Genomic DNA, 24,740 nt, shown 5'->3' with positions numbered 1-24,740 from the left:
ATTTACAACAGGGATCTGTTTGTTAGTGGTAATTACTGGCCACCTTAAAGCCGAAAGCACCGAAAATGCTTAGAGAGATAGCAGATAGTTTCTGTTTTTCCCTTGCAAACGCCATCTGTGGCCGTGTTGTTTTCGGGTGCTAGCAGCTGGGTTAGTTTTCGGGAGTTGCATGCACTGTTGTATGCGTAATGCCGTTATCGAAACGCCTTTCTAAAAACGAACTTGCGGAAGGAAAGACGAGGTGTGCGTCGAGGTAGACGTTTGGACTGGTGCCAACGGTGGCAGCGAACTGTTTCGACCTCCGTCGATCGTCGAGCCGTCGTCCAGCTGACTGCACTCATCCGCGCTGCTTCACTGCAGCTCAGTGCGTCTTGAGAACAAGGAAGAGGGAGAGAGGGAGGTGGCAGAAAAAAGCCGATATGCTTTCTTGACTTCTTCGACACGATGGAGGCTTCTACGGATCAACGTCTGAGCGCCGGGCTGCCAATCGTCAGCTGAAAGCCATAGCAACAACCGCTGTCCTCGGCGCAACTTTCGGGCAAGTGTTGGTTCGGGGCCACGGACTCGGGCGCGCGCTGGTGACCACCTCGGCTTGTCGTTGAGGCTTAGGGCCCCGTTACGAAACTGCTTGTTTGTGGCCTATCAGCGATGGCAGGCGTTGTTTCGGCGTGGCTGTATGAAAAGAAAAAAAAAGAAAAAAAAAAGAAAAAAAAATGTCGTTGACGCGCAGTAGTCGCGCGGCTTAACTGATTTTCAATCAAGGCCGTGTTTGTAGTGAAGAGTGTAGCGGTACTACGGGTCTCTGCCGTGCTTCCCATACGTCTCTGTGATTTCTTCTGTTATTTCGTTTCGCAGTTTATTCGCCACAGCTGTTCAAGCTGACGCGTTTGAGTTATGCTTCATGCATCGAGCGCGTGCAGCCTGTCGACGCATTCTTGAAGTGCGTAGTGCATTATTCCATTTTCATTTCGCTGGCTGTCTTGCATCGCCTCTTATCTGCGGGCTCTTATCTTCACGCGCTAACTCGACGCGTGCTAAAAGACTCCTTTTGTGCTTATTATGATGGAGTTCTACCACTTGCCAAATTTCGTAAAGTGGGCTGTAAGTATCGCGCAGCGTTTGTGTGTGTAAATTAAACTTGCTAAATTATTGGGGAAAAGCTGTGGTCACAGTGAGTTGGAGTGCAGGTTACAATATCCTGAACTGAAGTAGGCATAATCAGTCGAAAGACGTTCCTTTGCGAGACTTGTTTGCAGCAGCGTTGGTGGGTACCCCGTGTTCTGAACGATGACTTGATAAACATATGTTGCTAAACTGTTATTTTAAAGGTTTAGTAGCGTTTAGTTTTGTTGGAACACGGCACTGTTTGGTTTCATGCTGTAGACCAAACGATTGAAATTGCGGTTTCTCAAAGTGACTAATTATATATGATAAGGACATGTGATAAGGATTATGTGATAATTAAGGATGGTTGTGATAAGGGCATGGATGACCCAGTGCCCACTCATTCTTGTTAATTGCTGGCTGGCATAGCTTCAATCCAGGTATAAATGCAGCTGCTTCTTTCTGTTCGTATTCCTCCTTGTTAATATTTGCCAACTTACAGTGTAGGGTTGCTCTAAACTTAATTTGTGCAGTAGTGCTAGGTCTAGGGAAGAAAATTCTTGTAGAACACGTTTGCACACAAATCTTGTAGTGCATTGGTTCCTTTTGGAATGACATTTTCACCAAACTAAGGCACCAGGTCTAAATTAATGAGAGACATGCTTTAGGAATGCTGTTATGTATAACAGAATGCACATAACGACTTTGCATTGCCAATTTTCATTAAATTTTTGCACCTGCACATTACATGGCATTTTTCTTAAGAAACCCTGGGGCACTGCCATAAAAGGAAGTGCTAATGTCTCGTTCGACTCGGCACCATTAAGAGTACTGGGCTTTGTGTGTGTACATGAACAAAACTTTCAGGATGTCAATAGAGCACTGTCGTAGCAGACAGTGTTGGGCGCCTGTTGAATGCTGTACGGGCCTTGCAAAATTTCAGTGCTAGTCTTAATAGTGCATTGTTAGCTGCACTTGATTTATTGCAGTAGGCACTCCAATAAAACTTGGTTTCTGGGGTCTTTAGTACTGAGTAGTTGCATGTAGGTTATTAAAGGGTAGTGGCACATAAATTTACATGCAATGTTTTCACTCTGGCAGGATATGCAAGGCGATACTTGTGACATCGCAACCATTGCCAGGCAAATGAAAGCGAAACTGAAACTACAGAAGGAAAAAAAGAATTAGTTAGGTATGATTTATTGACTGCTTGCAAATTCCACATGGTGGTGTATGTTCACTGGTGACATGCGCAATATTATGCGGCAGAAACAGTGCAAAAGATTGGTTTCCTCTTGTTCAGAAAAATGCATTCTGAGTTGTATTGGTAGCTTGCAAAGTTCATTGATGAAGATACTACTGTCCCTATATGACTAAAATAGTTCACTAGCATAATGCAAGTAATCTACTGTGGCTCAATCTATCAGCTGTTAAAGAGATAATCATTCCTTTAACAGCCGATAGATGGTGCTGGTTTCTGCTGTATAAAATAGCAATGCAGGATAGTTTGTCTGTAACCACGTTACAGCATTAAACAATAGCACACCATGAAAGTAAGCCCTTTCTCCCACTACACTGTCTGGCATGTTTATTAGCAATAGGCAGCCAGTGTTGCTTTCCAAAACCGCAGCCTAATCGTTGTCTATGGAGAAGAACACTAGTATGCCGACCGGCCTGGCCAAGCTGCATTCTTCACCAGAATACAATTCAAATTGCCTGAAGTGTTGCTGCAGTGTGCAAAATGTTTCTTCTGCTTCTTCATATCGGGGCTTAAAGGGGCTGTGTTTTTCTGCAAGTCAGGTCATAATTGGAATAACGGGTTGCCACTGTGCACCAGTATGTCACCACGTATGATTAAGTTGTGCGTTTAATAAAAAAATTGTTAACTGCATGATCAAAGTACAGTTAAGCACTAGTTGCAGTTGCTTGTGTTCATCATGACATTCTCTGCTTAGATTGTCGATTTCAGGTGCATTCTACTTCCATTAACTTTGCTTCAGTGGGATGTACCGAATCAGCTTAGGTTATCAGCGGGCTGAAATGAATGGCAACAGATATACGGGGGACTTTTTTAAGGGCGGCAACGTCACGGCATATAGCGCCAAGAAACTTGTGTTTGTGTGCAACTCTGTTACAGCGTTGGCTAGAGAGGCTATACGGGCTGTGCGTTCAAGTTGTAGTGGCTGGTGGTTTGGTGTAAATGGAGCATGGCAAAAGGCTTTTTGTTTGTCTGATGTTTGTTTGCTACGTGCTCTGGCCTGCACAACAGAAGCTGTGCGCTGTAGGGCGCATGACATCAGAGTACTTGCGAGTCCAGAGCTCGTAGAGTATACCAGTTGCGGAACTTTGACTATTCCCGGGGCCACTTTTTTTGTCTGCAGATGGCAACTCCATCTAGAAGCAGTCAGTGAAAGCCGTCACCAATTATTGCCATTGTCTTCTGAAAACCATTTCTTTCCTTGCTCCCTTTGCCTCCTCATTTTTCTTTTGGACTGCTATGTCTATGAATTATCGATACTAGTTGTGTGTTTATCAACAATATCAAAAGTTATTGACCATGGGCATCATCACGTGAACACCCAAATTTCAGCCAAGTCAGACTGCTGTTTTTTAATGCACGGACCCTTTGGGAAAGTTTGCAGCAAATTTGTTGAGAGTAGGCACACTAGTAGTAGGGTGTTCTAATTCTGAAGTGAGAACAAAGGGTCACAGAGTCTTCTGGTAGCTTTTCTTTTTTTGTTTATTTTTGTAATCGAAGGAATTGGTGGTAGTCTGTGCTTGTACTTTGACTTTGGTAGTGAGCACACAAGCTTCAAAATTGGTAGCTTTTTTTTTTTTGTTTTTGTAACCGAAGGAATTGTTGGTGGTAGTCTGTGCTTGTACTTCGACTTTGGTAGTGAGCACACAAGCTTCAAAATTGGTAGCTTTTTTTTTGTTTGTCTTTGTAATTGAAGGATTTGTTGGTGGTAGTCTGTGCTTGTACTTGGACTTTGGTAGTGAGCACACAAGCTTCAAAATTGAGTCAAAAATTGTTTTTAACGAACGGCATTATTGCATCACTTCCACTTCTGCTATGGCACAGAGCATAAAGGAGAAATTCAGCACGAGTTTGACGGGCTAGATGTTTGAGAGGGGCTGAGGAGTATCATCCTGACGCGTGTCCCAGTCACTGCACTGGGGGGCAAAAAGTATAGTGTGCTCACGTCGGCTTGCTGCTCGTTTATTTTCGTTGTCCACTGCTGTCCATCGCTGCCTGCAGGAGATCATCATGGGGGGTGCTGTGAGTGCGGGCGAGGACAATGATGAGCTCGTGGACCACTTGGTCGAGGCGGACTACATCCGCAGTGCTGACGTCGAAGGCGCGCTACGTGCCGTTGACCGGGCGCACTACTATGCCGACGGCTGCAAAGAGAATGCCTATAGAGACCTTGCTTGGAAGCAAGGCAATTTACACTTATCTGCACCCTGCATATACTCTGAGGTGTGTTTTGACTTGCCAGTTGTTAGCATTTTCCTGTGCCAATAATTTTGGATTGAGTGTTTTGTTAGCTGACATGAATTTTTCTAGGGATATCATCTTGAAGGGACTAGCTAATGCCTCTGTGTCAGTGAGCTAATAGTGCTGTCATAAACACAGAGCTCGTGTGTTTTTTTTTAGGATTTATGCAATTTTTATTTTATTTGTTTCATTGTACTGTACAGTTCTCTCCACTAAGCTATCGTGCTAGGCTAAGTGGTTCTGCAGTCCAGTGTGATACAATTTTTGTCGTAGGATGCACCTAAATGTACTCAGACCGGTGTAGCACCACTGGAATGCTGATGTTTTAATGCAGATTAAGTATTGCTTGGTGTTATAAGAGAATCTAAATCTAATACACTCTCCGCCCTTGCATTTCCTGTGACTACATTGCTATTTGTTTGTGTAATGTAGAAAGTTGATCACACTTGTCTAGAGCAGTTGAGTGGTGTTGTGCGAAGGACATAAAGTGAAATTCTGAGGCAGGTATTGATATTCACTGGCAATACCTGCACTGCAGCACAGCTGCAGAGTCATGCAAACCGCTCAGACCCAAGATTGCAGCTGCATTATAAAATTATAAAAATTTATCATTTTAATGTCGCCTCTTGCAGCAAAACACGGTAATTATGGTTTGGTTTAGTTTGTGGGGTTTAACGTCCAAAGTGACTCAGAAACACAGTAACTGTCAATGTATTAACTTACATGACCACATCTAGGGAAAGCATCACTGGTTTTCGTAAGTGCACAGTGTTCTCTGTTCTTTGAAGAGTGCTTGCCTTGAATTGTTATATTTTGTACTCTCTCCAGTGCACCCTTCAGCTAAAACCAGCCTCCTTTAGCATCACCTATAATGTGCTTTTAGCATTTGTCACCAGGTGACAGCACAATGTATTCAATATTTTGGATGAAGCAGTGATCATGGCCCTCTTAAACCTCTGTCGATGATGTGTACGTTCCTGAGTCATAACACCCTCGGGTGTACAAACCAAACTTAACGCTACTGTGTACTTTTTAAAAAAGATATCGAACTGCTCTCAGGCAGGTGAGATTATATTAGTTTTCGGTACATCGCTTTTGCCGACGTGTAATCATCATCATGGTTGCTACTTATGGAATCCAGCATCGTTCTACAAAAAACGGGCGCACACACTGATCGAAAAGTCCTTTGTAAGGCTTTTCTACGGAATCGAGCACTTGGAAGCTTTACATTTGCGGCGACAAAAATTAGGACTCTTAGAGTGCAGTGTTCTGTCCCTTAAGGTTTTACTTAATTTGCTCCACATCACACCGCTTGAGCGCTCTGGACAAATGTGATCAACTCTGTACTGCGTGGGATTGCTTTATCAGCATTGTTTGAGGACCAGATTTGCATTTCATGTGGCAGGTTCTGGAGGCGCTACAGCTTCGTCCAGGCATGTCCTTTCTCAACTTGGGCAGTGGGACCGGCTACCTGAGCACTGTGGCTGGACTACTGCTCGGATCCCACGGTGTCAATCACGGTGTGGAGCTGCACGAGGATGTTGTGCAGTACGCACGCCTCAAGGTGTGAAAATTAAAGAGAACCAAACCAAAAAAAAAGTTGCTTCTGTTATAAGGACAAATACTATGTTGGTATGGATAAAGGAATGAAAAATAAGTGCGTTCTAGTAGCTAGACTTTTCACTATGAGCTAACAGTCGGTCAGATTGGGCCAGGGGAAAAGCTGCTGGATGATAAATTTGTATTGCTGAGGTGTCGTGAAATTGTATAGTAGCTCAGTTTTAAGTGCACTTACCAGTAATTTCTATTGTTACATGTGCTTGTACCTTTATTTTTTAGAGAAAGGCTATTAGGGCACAAAACAAATTTTGAGCAAGCTTGCAGAGATCTAGGTTATTTATTGTAGTGACTGCCTCTCAAAAACCTGTTTGCCTGAATTCGGCAAATATAAAGTACTGGTGAAACAGAGAGAGCAGTTTGTTCACGAAAGCGAGGCAGTTTTGATAGCGAGGCTGCGTGAAAATTGTATCAGCACGTCGCCCGTCGCGTTGCCAAAGGAAGGTTCATTCACCTCCACGATTACCAATCTGTTGGTCAATGTAGGTTGCCTGAGAAATATGATTGCGACACCTGTGTTGTGGTGGGGGATGTAGAGGGTATAGGAAACCATGTTTCTTCTTAAATATACAGTGAGTTGTAAGTTAGCGCTTGTCTCGCTCTTGTTCCATTGTTCCTGCACTGTTCTATCAGAGATGTGTAACCAGCATGCCTAAGCTGCTGTCCTGGATATATGCTTGGCCAATCAGTGAACTAACTGTTCATTAATTGCATGAAACTTTTGTGACTGTGTCTGCTTGTGCAAGATTGCTTTTTAAGCCCTTATTGTTGTTGCAATGACAAAAGTTGTAATGAAATAGTATTTGTTGCTTATTTATGAAGAGGAAAATATTCAGTATTCACAGATTTAGTCCATGTCATTAAGTATGTATAGAACTTGTCTTTAATTTGTAAGTGGTGTTAATGTTGAGTCTCATCACCACAAAATGTGCTAAGGAATGCAAATAGAGCACCGGTTTTTGCAGCTGTTTTGTACTCTACTGGCCTTGCACTTAATTCTGGCTTGTTGCTAGTGCTTTTTTATGTACTGCATGTTTTTTTCTCACGAGATTTAGAGATGAGTAAGTTGTCATTGTATAGCTTGTTTCTTTGAGACTAGGAAGCAGTGCAGAGTGCTTTGACTGGTAAACATATGGGCATTGGCTTCCTTTGCCCAGCGGTGATGTTGAACGACTTAAAAACTGAGTTTTATGTGTTTTTATGTGTTGTTTTTAAGTGGGGCAGTGTGTATTGTGCCCAGAACAGCAAAAAACTAATTTAAAAGCTAATGCGCATACTGACCACGCCTTTCTTGTGCCTGTGTCCAGGTTCGTGTACCATGTTTTCCGGTGTATAACATTAATTTTTTTTTACAAAATTTTCTCTAGTGCTTGTTTTACAACAGTGCGTGTTATGTGCGTTTAATTTTTTTTTTTCGTTTTGCGCAAAGTTCCTAGATGACGCATTGTAACTGTGAAAACAGCTTAATCTGTTTTAACCTGCTTTAACTTTTTAAATGTTTAGAAATGCCTCTAAATACGAGGGGTGCGTCTTGTACAGCGGTGCGTGTTACACACGGGAAAATATGGTAATGCATACCATTCTGCCACTGAGTGACGTCAGTTGTCACGTTGATTACTCTAGCCGTGTGGTTGATTGACCTGCTGCCAGGTGTCACAGTTCATGCGCTCGAGTCAAGCGCTGGAGGAGCACGACTTCTGTGAGCCGCGCTTTGTGGTGGGCAACTGCTTGTCACTGGACGCGGGGGGTCGCCGCTATGACCGCGTCTACTGCGGGGCTTCCTGCCCACCCGAGCAGGCAGTCGTGCTCAAGGCCCTCCTCAAGATTGGCGGCGTACTTGTCATGCCCTGCAATGACCAGGTTGGTGTTTGTCGATGCCACTCGGAAAGCTAGCCTTGGATTGTTGGTGATATAGTGCCTTTTCACTTGCTGATCTATCTGTCATCCTTGAATGTCTATGTCCAGATGTCAAATTTCTTTTACATTGAGCTGAGGTGACAAAAAGTTATTTTGTCGCACGGGTTAAGGCGGAGAACTAGAAAGACAAAATTGATGGCTCTTTTTTTATTGGACTCTGGGCTTGTGCTGGTGATACATTCTTGTTTTTGCTTTTTCTGATTGAATTGCTTTTTCTGATTGAAACTGCAGTCTGCTTTGGGTAACTGGTCTCCTGGTGCATGTCATGAAATAGTTTTAGTGATATGCTAACATTTTACACCCCACAGTGGACATTCTTGTGTTTTTGTGTCCTCAGTTATATCTGCAGTGCAAGCATATGGTTATGTTGCACAACGAAGTTATGGTTATCATATATTTATTTGATCTAAAGTGATCCCGAGTTTACCTTACACCTGTTTTTCTCAGTCAGATAAAAAAAAAATAGTTCAATGCCTCCGATCTTAATGACCTCTATTTTCGTGCTCCGGTAAAGAGATAATCTTCTCACTTGGACCGGCCAACTTTTACTGCATTCGCTCTCAAGTCGTGGTGAAGTAAAGGAGATCACTGCCTCATGTGCCAGTGAAATTATCACCACTCATCATCGCTGTTCGAAGCCTTCTTGTCATTTTTAACACTGCAAAAAATTTAACCCTCAGTGCCATACATGGCATTTGGAATTCTGCATTTGAAGACCTTGTTCACCGCACCAGATGGGATTATGCGCTACACATTCTTCATCCATTTCGAAGAGTCCTGCAGTGAAACAGGCTTCATTTTTTTGCTGGGTGTGAATGTACGGCAGGCATTAACAAACCACTCTGCGTAGAGCAGCTAGAACTTATCCTTTGCCAGCTTTTTGAGGGCTTGAGGCTGACATCCGGCACCTGCGATGTCATGCCACCGGGCATGGCACCAAGGTCCATGTTGCTTGCAGTAAGCATGTCCAAGTGCACATCCAAGTCGTACCTGAATGCATCAGGAACAAGCAGCGCACATAGACGCAAGCCGCTGCCAGACTTTTCCCTTCACTTGTGACGGGTGTGACCAGACTTCATGGCATGAACAGCGAATGGCACAATATGAGTGCTCGGTGTCGGCACTGTGGGAGAGCGAGCCGGCGGAACCACACGACGGAAGTAAAAGAAGCAGCAGAGGAAGAGGAGTGAGGATAGGAATCACCAGCCACCATCTGAAATGGTGCTGGGCTGAATTACCTTGGCTGGCTGATAGTGGCTGGCAAGGCTGCCATCGTTGGGAGCTGGCTGTAAGCTCAGAAAAGTAAACGCAAAATTATATGGAGGGTTCTCAGTGATTGGGCTGTCCGTTTGCCATCACGCTGGCCATTGCGTGCACATCAGAGTTGCGTGAGCGACTCTGTTTCATTGAACTTGGGTTTTGACTAAGGCTTTTTCGATGATCTCTTGCTATGGCAGTCTTGCCTCAATGTGGTAACCCAAGCAGACTCATTCGAATGAACGGGTATGAAACCCAGAGCGTCCAAATTCAGCTAACGTTCTACGTCAGAGCCTTGCATGGGCATTGGCTGGGACCAAGTGGGCTGTTTGAATGATATAAATTTCTGAATTAATGAGTTTCTACATTCTACTGTGCTACGGTAAAATCTTTCGGATATTATAGGTTTGATTATTTTTCTGTAACAGCGTGTAGATGTTAGGAGCACAAAATGTGCAAGCTGCATGCATATTTGAAGTATTCTAAGCTGAAATTGTGCGGCATATAGTATTTGTTTTCTTTCGCACAGCGTTCTGATACGTTTCTTGTTCACAAGAAATTGAAAATCCGCATTGTCTCCCAATTCTGGCCAAAAAAAGCAGGGTTTTTTGCAAAAGTTTTATGATAAGCGCTACATCTCACATTGTTTACGAGACAGTTCAGTTCAGTCGTTCAGTCGTGTCTGACTCTTCGTGACCCTATGGACCATGTCACGCCACGGGACAAAAAGCAGAGAAACTGAGACGAGATTTAGTCCCTACTTGACCGTATTTATTCACAGTGCTGTAAATTCTTGCGATTGGTATGGGTGTCACTCACAGTACGCACTTTTGACACGTGCCCACTCTCTGTGGTTTGTACGGGAAATAGTGAGCCTACAAGATGCTGCAAGCATGGGGCTGAGTGGTTTCGAGTATTCCTGTTCTTACATAATTCTAGCATCTTGAAATGACCCCCCTCTTTTGAGTTTCGGTTTTAAGAACAATATACGTTTTCTGCATGTAATTCCTAGCGCACTGGCATATGCTATTACAGATGCCATCTCATTTTCCTTACTCACTGTTGACTAGAAAAACTTCTTTCTGTGGGGGAAATCTTGATTGCATTTGACCTTTCTCGAGAACATTTTCACCATAGATGATGTTAAAATACTGAAGCATCATTTTCAGTTAACCTTTTCTTCAAATCAAGCTCGCTCGAATAGGTGAGGATTCACCGTATTGCACTGTGACAGCTTAATCATGGCATTCTAGAACTTCTTCATTCAGTGATTATTGTGCTGTCCCTGCCGTGGTTTCGTACCTCTGTGGTCTTTGCCAGTTGGTGCAGGTGAAGCGATCGGGTGAGGATACCTGGCTTGAGAAGAACATTCTGCCCGTGTCGTTCGCCAGCCTGGTGCCACCGCAGAAGGCTGGTCCTGAGGTGACACTGCGTGAGTCCCCCTTTTGTCCTGGCCCTGGTTGGCTGTCTCCATTCATTAGGTTGTACGGTTGAGAATATACAATAGAAATTCATTAATTTGTCCTTGAGAGGACAGGCATATTCGTTTGAATGATCTGAAAGTTGTAATTATCGAATGTCCTTAAAAAGCTATCAAAAGCCAATAGCATCTTGGTAATTTTATGTAATGAATGACTGGAATAAGGTTGTCTAAACCTTTGAGATGAAAATTAAGCAACAGTTGTTCACGGTTTAATCAGTTAAATAGCGCAAAATGCAGAGCCAAAAAAGAAACACAAACACAGGTGCTTTGTGTTTTTTTCTCGGCTCTGCATTTTGTGCTGTTTAATTGCGTGTCAAGACGTACTAACTGGTTGGCTAATTCCACTCTTGGGGTTTAATCAAATGCTTTGCTTTGTGAAAACTCTCGAGAATGTTGACGAAATTGCTACTTGACCCTTTTCTCAGTGCAACACAGTAGCAGTAATGCGAGAATACTTTAGCATGCATATTTGTAGTGATGCATCCTCAAAACGCAGCTGTTCAGCGTACTCCTGAGATGCACGGGCATTGCTGTTCCATGTTCAGAGAAGTCTGTTTAGGCGGTCACTGGCTTCATGGGTCGTACCTTGATGTGACCTTCCATCTGATTTAAGTGATGTGAGCCGGCTCATGCTTGAATTAACAAGCGCCCGATGCTAAGAACTCACATGAACGTTGGTCGGGACTATGCTCTGAATTATCCAAATTTATGAATTAACACGAGTTGAATTAATGAGATTTTACTGTTGTAAGGCACTGTCTATTGTAATTTCAGTACCATGACATGTATGGTTTCTGTTACTGCTTTGTAATCATGCTTGAATTTATTCAACTCCATTCATGCTCGCACAGGAGCTTGGTTTTGTCAGATGGTGTTTGGTTCTATTGCTATGCCTCTGAATGCAGCTTTATATTCAGTTAAGATGTACAAATTAAACTATGCCTTGTCATGTTGCAGTAATGGGTTAGTGTGCGTGGGACATGCCTTTTCGCAACCTCCACGGCCAGATTATCCCCTTCAAAGTACCATGTAAAAAGTATAGGAAAGTTGCTTCGTATATCGAACTCCATTTTCGTCGGTCATTCAATATATTGAACTCCGCACCGAGCAATGGAAGATGCGCTTTCCCCAAAGACTATCGCATCACCCTCAACCGTTTGCCATGTGACGCCGCAAACGTTTGCAAGTCACATGCGGAAAGAACGAGAGAGAGAGCTAGTTCGGCGACGGCCGGTCTGGAGCAGTGTCCGCACCCTGGAAAGTATGTTTTTCCCAAAGACAAGCTCACCTGCCGTGATCATTTAGTGTGCGCCAGAACTTGAGGTTTGTAGGCCATGTGCAAGAAGGAAGGAGAGGGAACCAGTTTGGGAAGGGCCGGTACGTAGCAGATGCAGCCAATGCAGCCATGGTTGTGGGGAGAGGGAAAACAACACGAAAAGACAAAGCGCGAGGGTGTGTACACTATTTTCTTGCTCCGTGGGTGTGCGGGAGCATCGAGGAAGGAAAAATTCTGCTAAGCTTTTTCTCCCCTTCCTCCCTCTTTTCCTGTCTTCATTAGCAACAGCACATTCTGCACATTTACTGAAAAGCCAGCTCAGCAAGTGGCAGGTAGAATGTTGGACGTTTTTCTCAGCACGTGGCAGAGAGGACGTAGGATGCCTTCTCCACTGTGTTGTGTCAGTCCCAGCATGATTAAAGTGAACATACTCAAAACCAAACTTGCACTACTGGACAAGCGAGCAAGCCACCATGGGCACTTTGCAAAGGGTGCTGGCACTCTGCCAAGATCCCCCTCAGTGCAGGAGCTGACGTTATCACTGAGCAGCATCTTGGCACGCTGCCAAGGAATGTGCTGTGGGCTGCGATGACCAAGGTGCCAAACATAGTGACGCGCTAACAAATTTTTTTAAAGAGTTTTCAGGGGCAAAAATAGAGTATGGGTTCATTACGCAAATAAATATGGTATCCGTTGTCACGACTGCAAGAGGTGTCAAGCCGATTTGAATATATCAAATTATCAATATATCGAACTAGTTCGTGATCCCTTTTGAGTTCAATACATCCAGGTTCGACTGTAATATAAATGAACAGCGAAAACATATGCCTACAGGTGATGAAGTGAGGAACAGGAATAAAATAAAAAATTCAAAACGAGCATCATAGTCCTCCACTATGGCATCTCTATCTTTGCACTTTGACTCCCATCTTCCTGCCTTCCTTTATGGGGAGGTTCAGGTGTCCACAGAGAAGTGTGGCAGATATTGCTCCTTTCCTTTCTTATAGATGAATGTGCATTTATGATCAGCACGCCTTACTACTAGAATGAGATGATAAATACAGTCAAACCTCGATATAATGAACACGCATATTACGAATTATTGAATATATCAAACTCTTCCGAAATTATTTTGTCAAACACATGTATTTTTAACTTCCCATAGCGAACACGGTTCGGCATAAAACTGATATTACGAACTTCGCGACGCCAAGCACTACCTCACTTTAATAGCAGGAGGCAGGCTTAGTTGCACTACATGTGTGTTGTGCGGCGCAGCAAACGTTATGGACTACCTCGCAGACACTGACAGCGCCACAGATGCCACGACGAAATAGGGAGTTGACAGCCAAAGAAATTTATGGCCTCCGAGAGAGGTAATCTCGGAGGCCATAAGAAATCGTTTGAATCTCACAATCGCTGACAGCACCGCTTTGGCAGCGGCGGCAGCGGCGCGATCGAATGTTGCTTTTGGTTTTTTGGTTTTTGCGTCTTTCACGTTTTTACTGTTAGCACCGGCGTCGTAGCGTTCGGCAGAGGCTGCTTCGGTCATCGTGTCGAGTGTGGTGCGCGGGTGTGCATAGTGCTGTAATGGCGGTGAACGTGAAAAAAAGAGCAGCACTGACGTTAAAGATCAAGCTCAAGATAAAATCAGGGCCTTCAAGGCAGTTTACAAGAGGAGTTTACAGTTTACACTCTTCTCGTGAAGCTTCTTATGAAGCAGGACAAGATCGACTTGCTGGGAGGATTGAAGCGGCATCGGACAGCGTGAAAGGCGAAACGATTGCCAACTGCTTTCGGCACGGAGGTTTTGTTCCAGCAGAGGCCCGTGCATCAAATGACGATGGGGACGATTCTGACGAAGCAGAAGCAGATCTTCGCGTGCTCGATGAGCCTGGAATAATTTTTCGCGTTTTGTTGGTGACATGCCCGCAACAATGACTGTAGAGGACTTTGTAGGCGGCGACGACTTCGCGGCGACCACGGCTGTACTGACGGACGCCGAAATCGCTGTGGAAGTTTCTGAACATCCTGCAGACGAAGCTCAGGCTGACCCTGCAGACGATGAGAACATTCCGACTTCACAAGAAGCGCTTGCTGCATTGGATTTACTGCGCCGCCACTGCAGTGCTATTGAGAGCAGTGGGTTTGCCCTTGTTGAGTGTTTGCAAACTGTGGAACAGGGCGTGATACGGGACGCGATCAACACAAAAAAGCAGGCCGTGATAACGCAGTTCTTTGCGCGTTAAATAAATGGACATGACCCAAGTAGGCACCCTCCAAGTTGCTGTGCCTTCTGATTGAATTTCGCTGCTCTTGTGCGTATTTTCTACGAAATTTTATATTACAAATTATGGATAGAGCGAACTATTTTCCGATTTTTTAACTATTCGTTATAACGAGGTTTCACTGTACTTGGCTTCAAAATCTATTGTAGTTGTCTCTTACGAACTTCCAAAGTCCTTAAATGGGTGTGTCTGGGTTGGTAATTTCAGTGAGCTTATGTGGGCAGGCAGTTTCAAAGAGCAATGAGGACACATGCATGTATTTTGTTTTAGGAACCAGCAATGCTTCTATTGCTGTGCAAACTGCACCATTCTGTGCCGAACGCGATTTGTTGTGCCATCCTGATAGAACGACCAAAGCTGCACCAAAATGAATATCTTGGGAATGTACATTATTGTATTATACTCCTTTACCTTTAAATCTAAACTGTCCTTTCTCCCTGTCGCTCACCTCTTTGATTTATCCTACCTGTCTTCTTGCTATCCCTTCTAGAAAGGCCTAGAGATGGAAAGCGCCTGTGATGACCAGTTGCGGTATAGCTGTTTCCACAGTACGCAGCAGTTTCTAGATAGAGACCAACTGAGTTTACAGTCATTGTGTTTTTATTTATGGCAAGGTTAACATGAGTATGTAGATAACGCTTGCTTTGTAATGCTCTCATGCAAACACTGCGTGTTCTCCCCCATTGGCTTTTCCTCTGCAGCCGACTACCAGCCGGGCAGCCTACAGGAGCTGAGCCGGGGCATCATCCGGCGCCTGCTGCGTGCCCGGCTGGACCGGGAGCAGCCTGCTCGGACCCCGCATCGGCGCTCTCACCCACGGCTGCGTAGCAGTGGCAGCAGCAGCACCGCCGTTGTGCTGGCAGCATCTTCAGCCAGGGCTTCGAGCGGCAGCAGCGACGGGGGTGACCGAGACGAGCCACACCGCAAGCGGTCGGCTGGTGGCGAGGCCTCGCTCCTCTGGAAGCGCGTTGCCCTTGACGACGTTTGCCCACAGCAGGGGACGGTGGGTGCATCGCTGACTGGCGCTGCTACCGTGGTTGTAGTTAAGTGCCTGAAAATGCACTTCCAAACAAACATTTCAGAGGCACACTTAAGTCACCTTATGTGCTGCAAGGCGAAAGCCTTTTGGCCGCCCTGCTGCGATCCTTGAAACGCCGATTTCTCAAGAGAGAGAGAATAGAGAGTCTCTACTCTCTAGACAGAGTGAGAGAGTATCTCTCTACTCTTTCTTTCTAATGAAAGGAGGAGGTGAGAGAAGGGAGAACAAAGGAAAAAGAGGACGAACAGGGAAAGAGGGGAGGGAGAAAAGAAGGAGAGTCATTCCTTCTCTCTGCAAAACAGCTCTCTCTAGAGAGTGGAGAGAGGGAGACTCTTTCTCATTACTGACCATAGCTGCATTGATATGAATGCGACTAGAGCACATCATATTAACTTTCTGGCGTATTGCACTCATGTACACTGGCATAATGCGCGAGGAAAGCACATCGTATTAATCCGCCTAATGGGGGTAGATAGAGAGGGTGAAGACTTCGTGGTGCACGTAAACAGAGTGGCACGCCATATTGCGAATGATGGGAAGGTTAGCCAGGGCTCACTTCCGGTGAAATCCGGCCCATGCTGGTGGCATGCAGACGGGCGTGTTGAATCAGCAGCGGGATCCCGTGAGTATCGCTCTATATCTGAGGCAGAAGCTCCCGCAACTTCCGCTGTATAATAGGTGAGGCAGCTTGTGACAGCAATATAAGGCAGGCATCGCGAGACTGACAAGAGGTGCCATTTGCTTCATTGGGAGGCACCGTGGTGCTGTGGAAATGCAACCGGAAGAGTATGATCGCTTTCACTCTCACTCACAAATGCGACGCTGAGTGGCGCCACCAACTTTATGCGACACATGTAAACGATAGCGCATCGTCTTATCGAGATGCCTTAAGAAATGCAATGCACTACCCGTCACATTCATATAAATGCGGCTTATCATTATCTGTCACTAACTATAACTATCAGTCGCTATATACCATAACCTCGCCAATGTCCTGCAAGATCTCGCGAATACATCTCGTGCACACTTTTTGCGCACGCCAGTCACGAGAACTTTCATTTGCATCCACCCCTTTGTGCCAAGTTGGTCTACTGGTAAGTTAGGGCAAGTCATTTTAACGCAATAGGGTTGAAGGTTCTGTTCTCCAGCAAATCGGCCGATTTTGCCAGTGTGAGGAAAAAAAAATCGCAAGCTTGCTTGTGATAGGTGGTTGTTGCAGGTTACCCGACCAGGCACTACATGAAAAAATTGCAAGCATGCTTGTGGTAGGTGGTAGTTGTAGGTTACCCGACCAGGCACTAAATGAAAGAACCGTAAGCATGCTTGTGGTAAGTGGTAGTTGCAGGTTGCCCGACCAGGCACTACATGAAAAAATCGCAAGCATGCTTGTGGTGGGTGGTAGTTGCAGGTTACCTGACCCGGCACTACATAAAAAAAATCGCAAGCATGCTTGTGATAGATGGTAGCTGCAGGTTACCCGACCAGGCACTGCATGAAAAAATAGCAAGTATGCTTGTGGTAGGTGGTAGTTGCAGGTTACCCGACTAGGCACTACATGAAAAAATCGCAAGCATGCTTGTGGTAGGTGGTAGTTGTAGGTTACCCGACCAGGCACTACATGAAAACAATCGCAAGCATGCTTGTGGTGGGTGGTAGTTGCAGTTTACCTGACCAGGAACTAAATAAAAAAATCGCAAGCATGCTTGTGATAGATGGTAGTTGCAGGTTACCCGACCAGGCACTACATGAAAAAATAGCAAGCATGCTTGTGGTAGGTGGTGGTTGCAGGTTACCCGATCAGGCACTACATGAAAAAATTGCAAGCATGCTTGTGGTAGGTGGTAGTTGCAGGTTACCCCACCAGGCACTACATGAACAAATCGCATGCTTGGGGTAGGTGGTAGTTGCAGGTTACCCAACCAGGCACTAGATGAAAAAATTGCAAGCATGCTTGTGGTAGTTGTAGGTTACCCGACCAGGCACTACATGAAAAAACCGTAAGCATGCTTGTGGTAGTTGCAGGTTACCCGACTAGGCACTGCATGAAAAAATTGCAAGCATGCTTGTGGTAGTTGCAGGTTACCCGACCAGGCACTACATGAAAAAATCGCAAGCATGCTTGTGGTAGGTGGTAGTTGCAGGTTACCCAACCAGGCACTGCATGAAAAAATCGCAAGCATGCTTGTGGTAGGTGGTAGTTGCAGGTTGCCCGACCAGGCATTACATGAAAAAATCGCAAGCATGCTTGTGGTAGTTGTAGGTTACCCGACCAGGCACTACATGAAAAAACCGTCAGCATGCTTGTGGTAGTTGCAGGTTACCCGACCAGGCACTGCATGAAAAAATTGCAAGCATGCTTGTGGTAGTTGCAGGTTACCCGACCAGGCACTACATGAAAAAATCGCAAGCATGCTTGTGGTAGGTGGTAGTTGCAGGTTACCCGACCAGGCACTGCATGAAAAAATAGCAAGCATGCTTGTGGTAGGTGGTAGTTGCAGGTTACCCGACCAGGCACTACATGAAAAAATCGCAAGCATGCTTGTGGTAGGTGGTAGTTGTAGGTTAAACGACGAGGCACTAAATGAAAAAATCGCAAGCTTGCTTGTGGTAGTTGTAGGTTACCCGACCAGGCACTACATGAAAAAATCACAAGCATGCTTGTGGTTGGTGGTAGTTGCAGGTTACCCGACCAGGCACTATATGAAGAAATTGCAAGCATGCTAGTGGTAGGTGGTAGTTGCAGGTTACCTGACCAGGTACTGAATGGTTGGTGGATTGTGGGACGTCACGAGAGCATATTTATTTGCTGGACATTTGTACATTTGTATTTGCAGGAGACATGTTGGAAGAGCTGCAAACGTGGGTGTTTTTTTGTTTTTTCAGGTTGGGACTTTCATCCCTAGTCGGGCATGCTATTTCTAGGCTATGCAGGCACACCCGTGTGGTTTGGTTATGGCAAAGCTGTATGTCGATACCAAGTGGATGTGGGAGCTTAAAACTGTATGCTAATGGGCGTGTACAAGATGGTAGGGGCAAAAATTAAGAGAGTCATGGTTAAGCGTGTAGCAAACTGCATGTGCACAAACATGGAACTGCAAGGGGAGGTGCAGATTGGAAGCTGCCAACTTTGTCGCATCGTGCCTTTATAGGCGGATCTTAAGTTTCCACCCACCAAATGTTTTTAAGACAGTTGATGTGTGCAAATGCCCAGCTCTTGCCACATACTTGGTGTGCATTGACTGTTTACCTGTTGGGGTGTGTAAAAAGTGAAGCCAGTGTGCCTAGAGCTTGTGAAGAACCGGTTATGTGCAGTCGGCCTGCTGACTAACATAACAGCTGTACTGTATATGTTTAGTAGCACTAAATAAAGCAAGCAGTGCAAACAAGGATAGATGGCTGAAACTGCTTTAACACGTTTGAAGCTAGTTCTTGCGGACAATGCACACTGGAAGCCAAGTACAGTAAAACTCCATTACAAGAGACACTAAAGGGACCACAAAAAGATCTCTTGTAAGCGAAAATTCCTACAAACTCGCATGTGCGGCAGTTTAAATTCCCTTATCTAAATTCTGTTCCGTATCAGTTTTTTTTTTTTTTTTTTTTTTGCTGCAATACGTCGGGAACCAAGGAGTGCGTCTTCTTAAGTGGGAAGTCAAAATTTCCCCCGTTGTTTCATTGTTTCAGCCACTGTCATCACATTTCTGTGTGACTGAAACAACAGAGGCATTTTGACTTACCAGTCAAGAGGAGGCACTCTTTCCGATTCCTGACAAATTGCAACAAAAAGTACACTGATATGGGACGGAATTTAGTTAAGGGAATCTAAACTGTTGCACATACGAGTTCGCACGAGTCAGCTGCACTGCATGAGCGTAGCTGGGTTGTGTGTCTCTCTTAAATAGGGAAGAAGTTACTTTATGAACCTGCAAAAGTTGCCCTTGGTTACAGAGTCTCTTGTAACCTTGTCTCTTGTATGCAATGTTGTTAACATGGCAAACATAGGAAAACCAACCAAATCATTTTAAAGTGTCTCTTATAACCATGTCTCTTGTAATAAGATTTTACTGTACAAGAAATTTCTTGACAAATTCAGGAAACATGCTATGCATTGAGTGAGAGCCGCAGCAGAGCTTTTCAGAGTCTAGGCGTTCAACGCTGTCTAGCAAAGATGTGATGAAACTCATTGAGTATATTTCACTTTCACTGCCCATGTTGTGAGTGTCACTTTCCCTGGCATCTGGAATCTGCTGGCTGATAGTACACGAACCTCTTTGCAGCTGCATGTAGTCTACTGGAGACTACGGTATAAAAAAGTTGGAGGACACTCAAGTTGCACTTTTCAAAGAGTATAGACACCAAAAATTTTAGCTGCATTTTTCTTCTTGTTAATGAAGCGTAATAGATTTCTGTATACGAAACACCATGTCGTTTTCGCCTAGGACCACTAAATAACTTATAAGTGGATTTTCTTTTCTCACCTGCAGCCAAGCGATGGGCTTTGGCGTCAAGGTCAAGTCAAGGTCACGTACGGGATGAAAAAAACCACCGATATAATTGCCGATTCACCACTTGTGATTCGTGTCTTCAGCATCGCGATGAATCAAAACAACACAGGAACGATTATATAGCTGCTTTTTCATCACTCTCGTGATCTAGACTTTGACATCGCTCGGATGTTCAAACTGAAACAGGTAAAATAAGAAATTCAGTTATAAATAATTTAGCGGCTGTAGGCAAATCTCACATGGTGATCTATGTACAGTAATATCTTACGCATCATTGCAAAGATTAAAACACGAACCAAGAAATTAGGTATCTATACTCCTTTAAGGATTATGATGTGACAACGTGAATGGCTGCTACCTGCTGCTTCCCGTATGGATCTTCATTCGCGTATGTGCACTTTTCTAGTTGCTTAATCACTAATCTTTTCATTTGCATCTCTGCGACCTTGCAAATACTAGTTATCATCAAATGCTCGTTATCACAAGCTACCTGATTATGTGAGACCACCCAACATACATCTACACCCATATACATATGTGCCTGTGTGGCGTGTCTGAACCCAAAGGTTGCAGTGGATTTGATTTTAAGAGAGATGAGAAGCCAGCTTGTCCACGTCACGTGGTCTCGTGATTTGTGCCCGAGCATGCAACCTGCCGACTACCACCCACTAGGGGCATGGTCGTGGTTTTCGTCCACAGTGCCGACGCCAGATTTTCTGGTGAACGAGGCTTTCGATGCCATTGTGCTAACTTGTTTGCAGTGGCTGTCCAACTGGTGCTTGACTACCGAACCAGTGTGCTCAGCTTAAAACCTGGTCGTTGTGGTCGCGTTTTGATGGAGGCAGAACACAACAGGCACTCGTGTGTTATGCATTGTCAGGGCACTTCGGAGATGCCCAGGTGGTCTAAATTATCCCTGAGCTCTCCACTATGGCATCCCCCATAGTAGCACGAGTTGCTTCAGATTGTCAAATGCCATATACCACGTCGTACCATTGTTTGTCATATTGTACCAACCAACAGGTAGAGCCTCCAAGCTGCCAGGATAGAATTCGGACAGCAGCTCCCAAGCAGTTATCAAGGATTCTGGGACTGAAAATTAAAGATGCTCACTGTAAACGTTGACACTTGCCGATTTGCAGACTTGATAGCACACAGACGCCTCTTCGTTACGCCTCCATCGAAATGAAGAGGTGTTCGTGTGGGATGTCGGCGGTTAAAGGTCCCCAGGTGGTTGAAATTACTCCATAGCCCTCCACTATGGCTTGTTTCTCCCTTTCCACTTTCACTCCTACCTTCCTCACTTCCCTTATGGTGTGTTTCAGGTGCCCACAGAAACAATTGTGACAGATACTGCGCCTTTCTCTTCCTATGAACCAATTTAGCATAGCTCATTGAATGGTCGCCCGAGGCTATTGCACTCGGATTCAGGATTGGCTTGGATTTCACAAAGCTTGCCAAGTCGTGTCAGTGGCTCATTTTTTTTGCAGCCGCAGGAGCAGCCTCCCCTGTTGCGTCAGCGGATCCTCGAGCTGCCATTGCCGCCACGACTCAAGACATACCTGAACTTTGGCCGACAGCTCTGATTGGCTGCGAACCAACCACCGTAGCCTACCACACAAGTCACAAGGGCTGCTCTGATCGGCTGCGAACTAACCACTGCAGCCTTGGACACAAGTCACTGGGGCTGCTCTGATTGGCTATGAACCATCCACTGCAGCCTTCGACACAAGTCACTGGGGCTGTTCTGATTGGCTGCGAACCAACCACGGCAGCCTTTGACACAAGTCACAGGGGCTGCTCTGATTGGCTATGAACCAACCACTGCTGCGTTCCACATACGTCATGGGGGCAAGGGCTGCAGCACAAGTACTTTGTTTGTTCCTGTGAAAACTCGTCTCATTTTTGTCGGAACACTGTGCAAGTTGAAGATGCCCGAGAGTGAAGATGCCCGAGAGTTCTGAGGGACTCGGTCTCTGGTGGTGCAGTGATTTTCCGTCTTTGGGCCTCTCTTCAAGCCTGAGATGACGCTGAAAGCTTCAGCTGTGAAGGTTTCTTTCTATTTCACCCCCCCTGAAGCCTGCATGCCTTGCAGGCACCTTGAAGAAAGGACACTACTATTTCTTGCGGTGGCCATTGGTCAGGTTTCCCTGCGCCACATCAAGCACAACACATCCAGTGCATACATAGCAGGCTGATTTTAATGAGAGTTTTAGAAGCCGGCAGTTTTTTAGATGACATACACGTTGTTTACCCTACTGTACCTTAAGAGAATGAGAGAGTGCAAATGAGCGTACGGTTTGAGTTGGAAGTGTACCCTGTGTTTTGTGCTGTACTTGGCATGTGGCTTCCCCAAAGCTCTGCAGTTTGTATTATCTGCAGCATGAAAAGTGCATTGATTTCACGAGGAACAAAAGATTTAGTTTCTTGAAAGGTAACATGGTCACTTGTTCTCTTGTTTTGCTTCAGAGCACTATTTGTTTGTGTGTACAGTTGAGAGAGATGATATAATGCTTTTAAGTTGCAAATGTGACAGTGTTTTTGTTTTTTTATTGATGTTGTTACAGTGTCAAGTGCATCGTGCGAGTGAGCTTCCTCGGCACTGTGCAAAAAAATGTCTGTTCAGTTGCTACATACACTATGTGTGGTTTACATTGTTTATGCTAACGTTGTCGTATTGGATTCGTCATGTGAAGCCGCAACTCGAGAAAACAGCTTAAAAGTTTTTTGATGTGAAGGCGCATGGCGTGCAACGCAAGTGTGAGTTCAAAACTTTTTTGTTGAAGCTTGCTGCATGTTCTTGCCGTCAGTGAACTGGCATTGCTTTAGCACAGGTAAATTTACTTTTGGCCGCTGTGTTAAAATGGAATGGCGCCCTTAACGTCAGGCCGCAGCCATTGTGGTTGGTCATGTCTCATGGTTGGTCGTGTCCCATGATTGGCTGTATTCCATGTTTGGTCATGGTAGTGCAGCCTTGAGGATGCAGCATTGCCAAGTATGGAACAGAGCACAGGATGTGCGTTTTACCTTGGCCAAGATCTCCACAAATGTCTGTATACAATGTGTGGCCAAAACTAGGTGGGCCGCTCATGATTGGGAGCCAGGTTGTTCCCACTTGTCACCAGAAGTCGCTGCCTCACTTTTTCTTTTATATCTTGCCTGTTCTAGTTAGTGGCCAAAAACAGATGTGGCCACTTGGTGGTCTCCCAAGGCAAGAGATTAAGATTGCTAAAAGCTACGAGAAGTGGAAATAAAATGTGTGATGAAAACAAAAAGCTCTCATTGTGCTTTTTCTTTCCTTTTGCACATGTGAGAAAGCTGTGCGTGCAACAGGCTATGTGTACGACACACAAGGAACTGAAATTGTACAATTTTGCTGTAATTTGACAGCAACTCGATATGCAATGCTCTGGGTGCCACGTCACGTCAACTCGAGACGCCTTGTGTATATTCTGAGCTGAGCAAGAGTAATTTTTGCAGAAAACCATCCAGAGCACTATCTTTTGAGGAGGATAGTCTCACACAGGAACTTTGCGATGTTCTGTGGAAGAATTCTTAGTGTAGATGTTTCATTTTCCCAGTGGTTGAGGGCAGTACACAAGCTAGCGTGGTGCTCAACAGAATTAACCTACATATACCACGTTGCGTGAAATTCTAGGAAGTAGCGACAAATCTGCATTGCCCTTCAAAGATGATGCAGTGGTATATCGGTGGTTATAGCTTTACTTGTAATGGTTTTCATCTCGCTGCAGTGGCTAGGTGGATAGGGTGCTTGATTACTGAGTCGTGAGATTCAGGTCTGATCGCAGCAAAATGCACTGAGCAGTGTTGGAGCACAAAAGAGCCCCAGGCGGTAAAAAATTACTATGGCAGCCTCCGTAGTTACAGTTCCTTTGAACATTAAACTCAATGGTGAAACCGAGTGCTGCTATTTCTGCTGTTGACTTCAGTTCCTACACTACCTGCTGGGAGGCTCTTTGGTGTCAAGGTGATTTTTCAACAAGCCAAAAACATTAAATGAACTTTGGCAAACCTTAAGCAAATGTTGGCTAGCACTTGGCTGATATAACCTTTGCAAGTACTAATGTCTGGCAGGATTAGGTTCCCGTCGTCATAATGGAGATATCGGGAATGCCGGTGGTGTGTACCACCAAGAAGCAAACCAGATTGCTTAAAAAAAAGCACTGTAGCTTTCGTACAATGGCCTTGCCAAATGCGGCAGCCCTTAATGACAGTTCAGTATGAGCGTTTTTAATGCGATAGGGTTACAAGCCCTGCCGTGCTCTTGGAACTCCTTTTTGTTTCTTGTTTAGGGCCAAGCACCCTCATGCACCATGTTTGACATCGCACAAATGACTACTGTCATGCAACACAGTGGTGGCTTCTATGGAACTGCAAGCTGTCTGTTAAAAAAGAAAATGGGCACTGCAGATAAATGCAAGAGTGCTATCAGCTCAGTCAAGAGAAGACATTTTCTAGAGCTGAGTTTATACTAATCATATTAAAGGGATACTAAAGAGAGAAATGAAGTGGGCTTGCATCGATAGAATGCCAGTTCCTGATTTAAAAAAAAAACACTCTTTTTACTAAAAGGAAGAAGGAAATACAGGTATAGCCGCCACAGCCGAAACGGCCGAGACTCGCATCTAGAAATCATGCGACGCGCAAGGGATCCTGGAGGCTGACAAATGAGAATTACGTCGCTCGTTTGAATGCGGTGGTAGGTTTTGTCTTGAACATGATAACATGCTTTTA

General features: G+C 44.9%; 1 protein-coding gene across 6 annotated transcripts; it reads left to right on the top strand.

The window, feature by feature from the left end:
• Nucleotides 1-129: 129 nt before the first annotated feature.
• LOC146178753 (protein-L-isoaspartate O-methyltransferase domain-containing protein 1-like) lies at nt 130-23,260 on the top strand. 6 transcript variants are annotated; one of them, XM_084578523.1, is made up of 8 exons: nt 130-538; nt 2,206-2,296; nt 4,364-4,585; nt 6,009-6,167; nt 7,871-8,080; nt 10,715-10,826; nt 15,143-15,444; nt 21,476-23,260. In XM_084578523.1, the coding sequence occupies exons 3-8, from the start codon at nt 4,373-4,375 to the stop codon at nt 21,569-21,571; spliced, it is 1,092 nt and encodes a 363-aa protein (XP_084434649.1). In that variant the 5' UTR covers nt 130-538; nt 2,206-2,296; nt 4,364-4,372; the 3' UTR covers nt 21,572-23,260. The 6 variants fall into 6 exon arrangements, with proteins under 6 accessions (XP_084434649.1, XP_084434648.1, XP_084434646.1 ...); XM_084578524.1 differs by lacking the exon at nt 130-538 and adding an exon at nt 1,044-1,101; XM_084578522.1 differs by lacking the exon at nt 2,206-2,296 and having other exon boundaries at nt 132-538.
• Nucleotides 23,261-24,740: the final 1,480 nt, after the last annotated feature.

This window comes from Amblyomma maculatum, chromosome 9 (assembly GCF_055883805.1).
Source record: "Amblyomma maculatum isolate TAMU_Amacu chromosome 9, ASM5588380v1, whole genome shotgun sequence".
In the NCBI taxonomy this organism is placed as follows: domain Eukaryota; kingdom Metazoa; phylum Arthropoda; class Arachnida; order Ixodida; family Ixodidae; genus Amblyomma; species Amblyomma maculatum.
Note: the sequence above shows the minus strand (reverse complement) of the source record. Positions and strands in the feature narration are given on the sequence as shown.